Here is a 12,628-nt window from a genome sequence, read left to right on the forward strand (position 1 = left end):
CGCAGAGGCTTTGTGCCACAAGCCGACATGTGCCGAGATAATCACAGAAATATTCTCACGAGCGAGCGTGAGGTGGTCGAGAGGTGGCGGCAGCATTACGATGAGCACCACAATGGCGACGTTATAAGTACCGAAGGTGGCGTGGTAACATATCTAGGAGTATGTGCACAGGACGAAAGACTTCCGGCCTCTGACCTCCAAGAGATTGAGGAGGAGGTTGGCCGGTTGAAAAAACAACAAAGCCGCTGGAGCAGATCAACTACCAAGCGAGCTTCTAAAATACGGTGGAGAAGCACTGGTGAGAGCACTACACTGGGTCATTACCAAGATTTGGGAGGAGGAAGTATTACCGGAGGAATGGATGGAAGGTATCGTGTGTCCCATTTACCAAAAGGGCGACAAGTTGGATTGCGGGAACTATCGCGCGATCACACTACTGAGCGCTGCCTACAAGATACTCTCTCAAATTTTATGCCGCCGTCTATCACCGATTGCAAGAGAGTTCGTGGGGCAATATCAGGCTGGATTTATGGGTGAACGCGCTACAACGGACCAGATATTCGCCATCCGCCAGGTGTTGCAGAAATGCCGCGAATACAACGTGCCCACACATCACATGTTCATCGATTTCAAATCGGCGTATGATATAATCGATCGAGAACAGCTATGGCAGATTATGCACGAATTCCGATTCCCGGATAAACTGATACGGTTGATCAAGGCGACGATGGATCGAGTGATGTGCGTAGTTCGAGTATCAGGGACACTCTCGAGTCCCTTCGAATCTCGCAGAGGGTTACGGCAAGGTGATGGTCTTTCGTGCTTGCTGTTCAACATTGCTTTGGAGGGTGTAATAAGAAGAGCGGGGATAAACACGAGTGGGACGATTTTCACGAAGTCCGTTCAGCTGCTTGGTTTCGCTGATGATATTGATATTATTTCCCGTAAATTTGAGACGATGGCGGAAACGTACATCCGACTAAAGAATGAAGCCAGGCGAATCGGATTAGTCATTAATGTGTCGAAGACAAAGTACATGATGGCAAAGGGCTCCAGGGAGGAACCACCGCGCCCGCCAACCCGAATTCATATCGACGGTGATGAAATCGAGGCGGTTGAAGAATTCGTGTACTTGGGCTCACTGGTGACCGACGACAACGACACCAGCAGAGAAATTCAGAGGCGCATTGTGGCAGGAAATCGTGCTTACTTTGGACTCCGCAGAACTCTACGATCGAATAAAGTTCGCCGTAACACGAAGTTAACCATCTACAAAACGTTGATTAGACCGGTCGTCCTCTATGGGCACGAAACATGGACCCTACGTGCAGAGGACCAACGCGCCCTTGGAGTTTTCGAACGGAAGGTGTTGCGTACCATCTACGGCGGAGTGCAGATGGAAGACGGGACTTGGAGAAGGCGAATGAACCACGAGCTGCATCAGCTGCTGAGAGAACCAACCATCGTCCATACCGCGAAAATCGGGAGGCTACGGTGGGCGGGTCACGTCATCAGGATGTCGGATAGCAACCAGACTAAAATGGTTCTCGAGAGTCATCCGACCGGTACAAGAAGACGTGGAGCGCAGCGAGCTAGGTGGGTCGACCAAGTGGAGGACGATCTGCGGACCCTACGCAGAGTGCGGAACTGGAGGCAAACAGCCATGGACCGAGTGGAATGGAGGCGGCTACTATGTACAGCAGAGGCCACCCCGGCCTTAGCCTGACCGGTAAGGTAAGTATCTGAATGTCTTCGAACTGACTGATGACTTTGCTCTTATGGTTCAATGGCGCTCTGGCATGCACAGCAAGCTCGATGATCTTGTTGATCGTTCCTCTGCGGCATGGTAAATCCTTCCAGATTTACGGTAGCTGGGCAAGCAGTGGAGAATGTTGAAAGCTTCCAATATCTCGGTAGCCAAATGGTGACAGATGGCGGCACCAAGATCGACATAGATGCACGGATCAAGAAGGCGAGGGCTGCTTTTGTGAGTTTAAGAAGTGTATGGAAGAGCAATCAGAGTAGTCGACGCACAAAAATCTAAATTTAGTGAAATTAGTGCTGCTGTACGCTAGTGACACTGGGTGTGCATAATTGGAGAACACTTAACAGCGGCAGGTTTTCATCAATGGATGCTTGCGGTATAATATAATTCATGAATGGTGGCCTCGCAATTGGATCTCCAACGTGGAGCTCCATCGTCGATGTCATCAGAAGCCGATAGCGACAGAAATTCGGAAGGGGAATTGAAGGTGGGTCCGGCACACTCTATGCAGTGGCGGGAACGGAATATGCAAGCAAGCGTTAGATTGGTACCCAGCAGAACATCGCAGTAGAGGCAGACCTAGCGGCTTATGGCGGCGCAGCCTCAACAAGGAAATAAGGGAATTCGACAGAGATTTGACCAGGCCACAGGTCAAGGCGGATGGCGGGTAATCGCCCAGGACGGAGATCTATCAATTCGGCCCTCTGCACCACCATTGGTGCCCTTAAATGAAAGTAATTAGTAATACTCGCTTCTTAACAAGCGAGTCACAAAATCCGTGCAAAACAAAATAGCTAAGATTGAGGAAGTTCAAAAGCAAGTCACTACCATTAATAAATTTAATATAATGAAATAGATTCACTCTATCAAGGATAGAAGATAAATGTTGTCATGCTGAACTGTCTCCAACCTTCACCTAAAATGCAAATAAACCCCTACGTCTTCAGTGTTGCGTTCGCTCGCAGATTCACTACTCCCAAACTGGGGTACGCAACCCTTGCTCTTCACTGTACAACGAATAAATTTACAATAGGTTAATCGACTCTTTGGTAAGTTTTGCGTCCTTCTCTCAGTTTCTCACCCTTCCGGACGCAAACACAACTAAACCTCTCACATCCTTCTTCTTCATCTACGCTGTGCTCAGTACGGACTATTTACAGTTCACTAGTTGTTCCTGCTGACTCTCTCTCTCTCGATAGATTTATGTGCGCTGCACAGCATTCGCCGTATTTAAAAGTGATCTCTGCTTGGTTAAAATAATGCTGAAGTTTATACTCGTTCATTTAACTAACTTTACACAGAAACGAAGGCAGAGGTTTGACCATTGACTGTCCTCTGCCGCTGCGCGCGTGCACTGACTTTGTTCGGATTGGCGTCCCTTATAGTTTAAGCATAAATATTTGCACAGTAATTCATCTAGATAACAGGTTCTGCTCTAACATTGCCCATTCGAAACCCCTTCCCCGCAAGCCGAATGATCACGGTGCAAGAGATTCACATTGCGCTGAATATCTTGCTGGAACTTATTGCCAACTGTCACATGTCCTGGTCGAGCTTCAGCGAGCTGCTATTGCTGCCAAAGTCACTCGCCGGACCGGCCAGGAGTCGTCACTGGTCATGGCTGGCGAGCTGCTGCAGTTTACTGTTCTCCACGTTGCCGTTGATGTTGTGCTGCACCTCGAGCCCGTTGACCATCTTCTCTATGCTCTTCAACTCGGACGGCGAGTTGGAAGGCATAGTGGCGACCATCGACGCTGGCTGAGCCGACGGCGGTATTGCGGTAGCACCAGTCTCCGCCGAGGCCGGAGACGTTGGGTTCTGGGTGGGAGTGGGGGACACTGAGATTGGTCTCGTGGGTGGCGAGTTTGAGGCAGCACGTGGATGAGGACTACTGCTAAGACTTCGTGGTCCTCCAGAGTTCGATCCGGGCGTGACCGCATCGAACGCTGAGCCCATACCCGAACCTGGTAAACTGTATGGCGAGAAACGGTGGCCTTTCAGACCGTGCAGTGGCGAGGATGGTGAATGGCCCGAGTAGTGACCGAAGAAGGCTGGATGCTGCGCAGCGAGGGCCAGTTGGGCGTTGAACAGCAAACTGGGGTTCATGGCTGCGGCCGCGGCAGGATTATGCAGTAGCGAGAGGTGATGCGGCGGGTAGAGGCCCGGTGGATAAAGATACGGTAACAGATGCGGCGGCGGATGGATGGGTGGTCCTACGGAGATGTTCGGCGATGGATATGACGTGCCGGCGCTACTCGACGATTCCTTGGGGCTGCCCGAGGTCGGACGAAAGGCACCTGTGCTTCCTGAAACACTATCCGAACAGTTGGAGTCACTTCCGTCGCGTTCGTTCTCGTCCGATTGGAGTCGCCTTCGCATCGCTTCCTCCGCGCGTTGCACATCTTCAAAATTGAACCATCCTGTGAGAGAAAGGGAAATGGGATTCGAGTTAGAAACATTTGGTTCAATGTCGAGGGTACGCTCCAATTCATACCTGCATGATGTTGCATCTGCTGGCTGAGCGAGAGGAGTGGGCTTTGTGGTGGTCCAACGACGTCTAGCAGTTTGTCGTCGTCGTCCAGGGTTGATATGCTATTCGTTCGGTGGTCCAAACCAGCTGGACCTCGGGAGGAGCTGACGGAGCTCGGGCTGAGCTTGTCTCCGTCGGAACTCCGCTGGCCCATGAGCGACTGCCGGAAGGCGGAACAACTGGAAAGAGGGAAAGAGCCACTTGAGAGCAAATTTTAGGAATTGTCGTTAAAGTGGGTCGGGTGCGGCACATTCCGAAGGGGACCAATTTGTGTACGAATCATAAAAACCCAAACAATAGGTCAACAGGCAACAAATCACCAAAAATTATCACCCTACTTCCCTTCTAAGCAACGGCAGCAAATTAGAGAACGTAACGCTTGAGTTTCCTCCAAAAAGCCAGTCATTAGGAAGTTCACCCTTTGGCGAAGGGTGCTAATGATCGATTTCCCATGCAGATTGCCTTGGGGTGAATGTGATACGCTCGAAGTCAGGAGTCTGACTGGGACAACCCTTAAAATGCGCCTCGGCAACGCAAGCTCACACAAAAGGGTGGTGATTCATGCCAAACAAATTGAAATAGTTGTTACATTCTATCTGTCTGGTGGCGTGTGATGTGAAGATATAGCTCGGTTCGGTCGATAATTTATGCACTGGCTCAGTCTCAGTCGCTAATGCCCTGCAGTCAACCAAGCGAGACGCATCATGACTCGGCTGTTTCCTTTCGTTTGCGGCCAAGGCATTTCCCAAAAGTTTGCAAACAGTCATGAATAGGCAATAATCGGAGTCCGGGATTCTGACTAATTGAATGATGATGGTTCGTTTTACGTTCGCACTGTGAAGATGCTGAAGGCTGTTGGTCGATAAGCCACTTTTTGGCCGGAAAGTAAGTGAATGATAAATTGCGTCGTCACGTGACCGGAAGCCAATGGAAAGCGTAAGGATTCGAGTGTCTCTTTCGGCACCTTCCCCAAAGCGTGATTTCGCGTTTCTTTTGGGGACTATCATTTTCTACCCACAAGTTTTTTTTTCGTCATATGTTAATTCATACTGCCAAAATGTATCTAAGCTAGCTCGATGTCGTGAATAAATAATAATTCGAAATGGCGTGCGTGCGGTTTAACCCGTTGACTGAACGCACATCAAAGCAAGCGTTCCCGCTCCGTATTCAGCTACCGTACATGATGCCTACTACGCTGTGCGTTGACGGATGGGATGTACGCAAATCGAAAACGGTTGATGCGTAGCAGGCGGTGCCCCACAGGTGATCAAATCGCTATTGCGGTGTTGTTGCGGCGTTGCGTTGTTGCGACGTGTGTGCGCACGTATTCTCCCATTCATGACTTTGGGCCAAATGAACGTAAAACCTGTATCGGTGCCAAAATCGTTACCCTGCAAGCAGATTCCAGAAAGCATTGCGTTTTGTCGTAATTCCTAGCGGGATGGAACCATAAAATAAAACACCCAAGTAAAGGGTTATAGTGCTCGGGGTGATATTTCTGTCAGCTTGTATGAATTTTCTTTTATTGTTCCCGCAAGGTACACCGGAGCCTTCAGCAGGGCACAGGCACAGGCACGGCACTCGTTTATAAACCAGCGAGTAGTACCACATAACGTTTATGAAAATGTGACCGACCGGGCAATAAAGTTCCGTGTTAGAATTCGCGCGATTCGTGAGCAAAATCTGAATGCTCACCTGTTTTATTTCGTTTTTTTTTTATTAGCATATTTGCGTTGAGATATGAGGTTCACCGGAATGTGGAGGACTCGAACGGGTTCGATCAAACAATAAAGGGTTTCACTCGTTTGGATGATGACAGTAATGCCCTACATTTGATTATTAGCTAGCGATCTACGAGTTTGGTGTCTTATAAGAGAGTGGGGTGAAATATGCCCGTTAGGCGTTGTCCATAAACTACGTAGACTCATTTTTGGCCATCTCAGACCCCCATCCCCCTCCGGAGGCTTTTGTTCATACATCAATTTTAAAATTTGTATGGAGCGTAGGCTTTGACCTGAACCCAACCCGCAAACGCGGGCATACGAATAAAACGTGTTCCGTGGTTTCCTCTTAACCAGCACAAACCGGACATTCGGGAGAACCCCCGTACTCGAAACGATGTAGATTCTGTCGGAAGCAACCATGACCTGAAAGGACCTGAGTCAGGTAGGATGTTACTTCCCAATGGCACCTGTTAATCCAACTATTTAACCTCGGCATCAACTTGTGTGTCCACTTTCCTTTGATAGAACTGTCCCACGCGCGCTGCCATTATACCATGGATCGAAACAGCGCGCATATCACAAAGCAGTGTCGACAGCACAGGGTTTTGGTCGGACACGAGTCATTTTTAATTTATTCTACCTTTGGGTTAGAATTACATGTACATATGTAGCTCCTGTGCAACCAATAACCTGCGCTCCTTTGTGACATGTGTGCTGCTTGGGGAGGCCATTCTGGCAGTCCTGCGTATGCCTCTTGTGCCGCGCATTTCGAAGCACTCCATGTCCTTCCTGATAAGGATGCCGATACCATCCCAGTGATGACGCAGAGCGCGTCTTGAGAAACGGTACGGTACGCGCTCGCAACCCTCAGGCACATCAGCCTGTAAGTATTTTCCAGCTTATCACGGTAGCTTTCGGTATCTAGCGCAGTGCTTCACGCCGTGCTGCCATACCTTAGTATGGACGTAGCGACACTAGCCAGAAGCCTGCGCTTACTGGCTTAGACCGCCGAGCTATTGGACATCACCCAGGACAGTGCCACTATAGCGGTAGAGGCAGGTGTAATCAATGTGGCTACCAAAGGTGAGCTTGTCGTCGAACATCACACACACATACGTGTTTGACGGAGTGCTTCGAAGTGAAAGTGCAATCGCCGAGAACTTTCGAGATTCTTGTTCAGGGATCCAGGTATCCCCAGACGCAGGAGTGCATCGGCAATAGTCAGTCAAGTGACGTTATTGAACGTGTTCTTTACATCCAGAGTCACTACTGCACAGTAGCGAATCCCCCTTCTCTTACGCTGGAGCGCTATTCTGGCCGTTTTTGTAACTGCATCTACGGTCGACCTCCCCTTCCGGAAGCCGTACTGGCTACTCGAAAGACCATATTGTGAAGTGCTAATTTTGAGTAAAACCCCAGTAGGCTGCAGCTACGAACCTATACATCACCCCCCTCCAGCATATGCTTCAGGACTGCGGGACAAACCCGATGGCTACGTCAAGCCCGGTTGGGCTGCTATTAGCCGCCCAGCCTAAATAAGTGTCCGCGGGTCGAGACGGGTGCCACTCGGACAACTGATGTTGATCGGCGAAAACGTCCCAGATCGCAACGAAAGATTCACGAATCGTCGCTGTAGGCGAAAACCAAAGTCCATCGCCGTAATAAGGCGGTCATCATCCATCGAAATCGATCCTAGACTACAACAGCGGAAATAAACAACGAGCGAAGTTAAACCCGGTTAGGTTCCGGCCACTTGTCTGCCTGTGCCAAGCCCCTGGTCCTTCACCAGCCACATTCTTCACCAGGCTGTGCCCTTAATACGAGGTCTGGCATGCCCTGCATAGCCTAGTTCAGGGCACACACGGATGTCCAAACAGCAGTTGACTATAGTTCCCTCGGCTGCTTAACAACCTTCATGGTGCCATTCGGACATTTATTATTGTTAGTCGGTATTGATGCTACAAATTACTCCGAGAATCGTGCGTACACCTGAGACATTGGTCGGTGATGCCATCTTGGTAATCGATTGAATGAATCATTGCTGGATCTAGTTGAGTTCCCTGACTGTATCTGACCTGACCTGGTTTGGAGTGGACACTCTGGGCGAATGTTGAAACATTATTCTTGGAAACGGGCCGAAACTGGTTGTAGGTTTCGCGCATATTCCTCTGCGTCCTGTTTACCAACGACCAGGGCCCTACAATTTCAATTTCAATTGAAATTTTCAGACGAAGTTTGTAAACAATGTATTCAATCGTCAATGGAAACAAGGCACCGTTGTCGTCGCTCAGCCCGACTGTCATCGTCACTGATGAACCGACGCTGCTGCGTCGTCGCAGATGCCACTTTGTTTCGCACTCACAAGCTCACGCACGCTCGTTCGACATCGAATGAATTTCTCTGTTATAACTCAATTAATGAATGTAACAACTGGCAAATCTGTGTAATGTTAATGTATGCTATGCATATTTTACTGAAATAGTTTATTACCCATAAAAATATTAAGCAAACATACATTTGAGACTAATTGAAAATTTTAATTGAATCCCAGTCGGTGTGGAAATGAGCCGCCACCCGTCGTTGCATCGAAGAAAGTGACAAGAAGGGCGGATGAAGCGAAGCGCATGCATGATGTTTTGAATGTTCCCATCGTCGGCGTCCGTCCGATGCTGATGGGTGCTCGCTTTCAGCGTCATGTTTTGGTTTCGACGATGTAGGCCCCTGCCAACGACCACGTCATCAAGGTAACCAGTTGTGGAATCCATTAGTTACAGGAACGCTCCCGGGGTAGTTTGCACTTCGGGCGGTAGGCGGTTAACAGGGTACGGTAGTGGTGTTGATCGTAAGTAGATCTCGCCCCCATCAACTATCACTTGGAGACTATAAAATTGTTGACAGTGCATCGATTTTTTTAAAATAGATTGAGAGGTTTGTGATCAAAATTTCAGCCATTTCCTTTGCCAAATTCAAAAGTTACAGCGCTGATAAGCAATACTAGGGGCTGTACAAAATTCAATGGCGCACATTTTACTCTTTTGTTGCTACAACAAAAATACTGCACCGATTCACATGAAATTTTGTATGTGAAATGAACACATCTTAAGATAGTATTAGACAAAATTTGAGTAATTTTAATGTATCTATTGCAGAGTTACAGCTGTTTTTTTTGTGTCCCGATTATTGTGGATAAAGGCTTTATATACTAAAGTGGAGGCCATATAGAAACATATAACCGATTACAGCGATTCCATGCAACATGATTAACAATTTCTCGAAAAAAAAATGCCGATTTTGCCGATTTTCTCCGTTTAAATATACGATAATGCATAATCTTATTACGATTATGCGAAGCTATGTACTCAAGATTTTGAAATAAAAAAAATAGCTTGTGTTCAGTGGGAATCGAACCTAGGTCCTCTGATTGAGAACTGTACGTTATCCCTATTGGCTACAATGCCAAGCCAAGTGAATGGACTGAAACGAATAAAAATTAGCATGATACGGTGTGACACTTGTGGTGGGAGCGTTGTGGTTGCGCATTGAGTGGTACAAATGGTGGTGACGTGGAAGAGGCTTGGACTCCACATCATTTTTAAAATCTATACATCAGTAATTATAAATCATCTTGAGTATACGAATAGTATTAAAACCCACATATTCAGTAGAAATTATTGCTACCATAGTTGGCATGTCACGACAAAATAAAAAAAATCTATCCTCCATCCTACAAAGATGTAAACAAAATCATTTACGATTTCCGACATCAAGATTCTACTGCTAAAAGTGAAGTATCAATCATATGCGACTGTAAAACTGAATATACGATTTGCTCGATTTTGTTCGCTTCATATACGGCGCAAGTATGACGCAAACGATCAATATACAATATTGTTATAATTGTATACGATTTCACCGATTTTGATCATATCCTTAGGTAGCAAACTCAATTAAGCAGATTCATATACGATTTGAAGTGGCGATTTTCACAATTCAATGAAGTTACATATTTATACAACGCTAGCTAATTTGCAGCTCGACACTGAGAACGTATGATTTTTTTCACGATTCTATCCGATTCTGTGAGATTCTACCGATTATGTGTAGTACCTTTTATGATTTGAGGCGACTATATGAAACAAAATCGAAATCAAGATTTTATTCGGCATAAAATGCGGTTTCACACAATCATTGTCAACAAATATACATATAATTATACAATTTTGATTGGTTTCGGGTCATTTGGCCGAACGCCATTTCACCGAAAGGGTCATTTGGCCGAATGCCGTTTGGCCGAAAAATAAATGATAAGCTTATTCATTCACACGGACCATGCTACTGTTTTCCGTATAAGTGTAACGAGAAAGAACAGCCTATGGTTCAAAGAAGGAAAAATCTTTGATAAAATATTGGCAGTTTCAATGCCAACTTATCCCTGAATGACAAAAGTAGAAAGAATAGCCTATGATTAAAAGAAGGAAATATTTCTGATGATCATATTGGCAGTTACAATGTCAAAAACTTCCTCTGAATTCTTCTGATCATAATTCGGCCAAACGGCATTCGGCCAAACGACCCATTCGGCCAAACGACATTCGGCCAAACGGCATTCGGCCAAATGGCCGGACACCATTTTGATTAAATTTATAAATACACTGATTTTTTACGCGTTCCTATCACCGGTTCTCCAGGTTGTTTCGGGTCATCCCGGAAGTTCCCGGAGTGGCCAGTGGTGACCATGTGGTCAATGATTCATCCTGACATCAGCTAATCATGCCTTACTACTTGCTGAACTTCATAACTGTAGTCAAGTCAGGTTTCATAATCTTGCAAGTAGGAGCCCGAACGCGCGCATTCCGCCACCCACGAACCACGCGTTGATAATTTCAATCAAAGCCACCCTGCCCACCTGGGTGCACCTCAGTAAAACCAGCAAAATTTTTTCAAGTCCAAATCGTAAACAACAAGGCCACGAAACGTCAAGGACTTAGAAGAATTTTCCCTAGCAACCGCGGCGTGCAGTGCCCTATAGGATAGATTAAATTTTGGCGCTGTTCAAAGTGGAGTGTAGCTGTCAATTGCATTCGCTCACTTAGGGTCATAATGGACAATAGTGCTGTTAATTTAGCGGATATGAATCGTCCTTTGATTTTGGTGCTTTTTCGAAGTTAGCGTATTTTACTGGAATCCAAAATAAAGTACGCTACATAGTTATTGTTTTTTCAGGCTTTTAAAGTAGGGTAGTGGAGGTATTTTGGACCGGGCAGGTATTTTGGCCTACCTAGGGAGTTTTATGATATTTATCACATAATCTCTACTAAATCTTGGTATAGTTATTTATGTGATGAGTTGCAAAAAGTTGATTTTTTCAGCACGAGTCGTACATTTATCCGACGAGGCTTGCCGAGTTGGATAAATACGAAGAGTGCTGAAAAAAATCGAGTTTTGCAACGAGTAACATACAAAGTTTTATGCAATGATATTTTCATTATACAACTCATTTGAGTTGCATAATGTTCATAATGCAACTCAAATGAGTTGCATAATGAACATTATGCAACTATTTTTCATTATGCAACTCATTTCAGTTGCATAATGAACCAGTGCGGAAAAGTTGGCCATTATGATACCAAAATGAGTTATATAAAATTGAAATTATGATACTGAATTGCATAAAATTTTTATTGGAACACGAAAAGTATTCAACTGTGTGATGACCTTTAGGGAGCATCCATTAAGTACGTCACGCTAAAATTAGGAATTTTCGACCCCCCCTCCCCCCTTCGTACGGGTTTTTCCTATACTTAAAACATTGCTTGTCACACTTTCACAAACCCCCCCTCCCCCCTAAGACCGTGACGTACTTAATGGATGGCCCCTTATTTTGGATGTCAGTTAACCTTCCGTAACTCGCGCGGTTGGCCACCACCGTTAGCACCACGCTAATGCTGAGTAAAAAAAGCGAGATTTTATCAACGTGTTGTACAAAATACAACAGCGCGATCGCTCGAAGGTTAAACATGCTGTTCAGTATCAAAAATAGAGAAAATGTTTTCACTTCCAATAAAACGCACGGAAAAGCACCAAAAACAAAAGAGGTGACAAATTTGTAGTCGGCTTCGAAGAGGTATTAAATTTAACAAATAAATATTTATTTCATGTGAATGTAGTTAGGGCCATGTAAGAACTCAAAATAAACTGTTCCTAACCTCGGTGGAGCGATAATATTCAATAAAATGGTGGTTTGAGGTATGGCCAAAATATGTTCAACATAATCAGATGTGGACATATTTGGGACCACCTGCCAGATCCATCTCTCCAGCTCCTTCTAAAGGGAGAAAACATTCATGCCAATGTAATGTACTCAGATGAATAGAATAAGTTGGGACCTCCCGTGATCTGAGTTGTTATACGTTTATTTCACAATGAGATTGTTGTGGGTTCGATTTGTTCTAACAAATTTTCGCCAAGTTGTTTCGTTTCGATTCGATTTGTGCCCTAACAACTTTTCGATAAGTTGAAGTTTTCAGGTGTTCAGTCATCCAGTTTAGAAAAGTTGTCCTTCTCGGCAATTAGTTGATGACTGAGACACTGTGTTATCTAATGTATGTT

General features: G+C 45.9%; 1 protein-coding gene across 1 annotated transcript in view; it reads right to left on the reverse strand.

Moving 5' to 3' along the window:
• Positions 1 to 2,883: 2,883 nt before the first annotated feature.
• Positions 2,884 to 12,628, reverse strand: part of LOC109400174 (optomotor-blind protein) — a 51,317-nt gene continuing 41,572 nt past the window's right edge. Inside the window, exons 5-6 of the mRNA XM_062857819.1 lie at positions 4,260 to 4,474; positions 2,884 to 4,185 (exon numbers count right to left, since the gene is read on the reverse strand). Coding sequence (XP_062713803.1) covers positions 3,374 to 4,185; positions 4,260 to 4,474 — 1,027 coding nt within the window. The 3' untranslated portion in view covers positions 2,884 to 3,373. The remainder of the gene's footprint in view (positions 4,186 to 4,259; positions 4,475 to 12,628) is intronic.

This window comes from Aedes albopictus, chromosome 3, assembly GCF_035046485.1.
Source record: "Aedes albopictus strain Foshan chromosome 3, AalbF5, whole genome shotgun sequence".
Taxonomy (NCBI): Eukaryota; Metazoa; Arthropoda; class Insecta; order Diptera; family Culicidae; genus Aedes; species Aedes albopictus.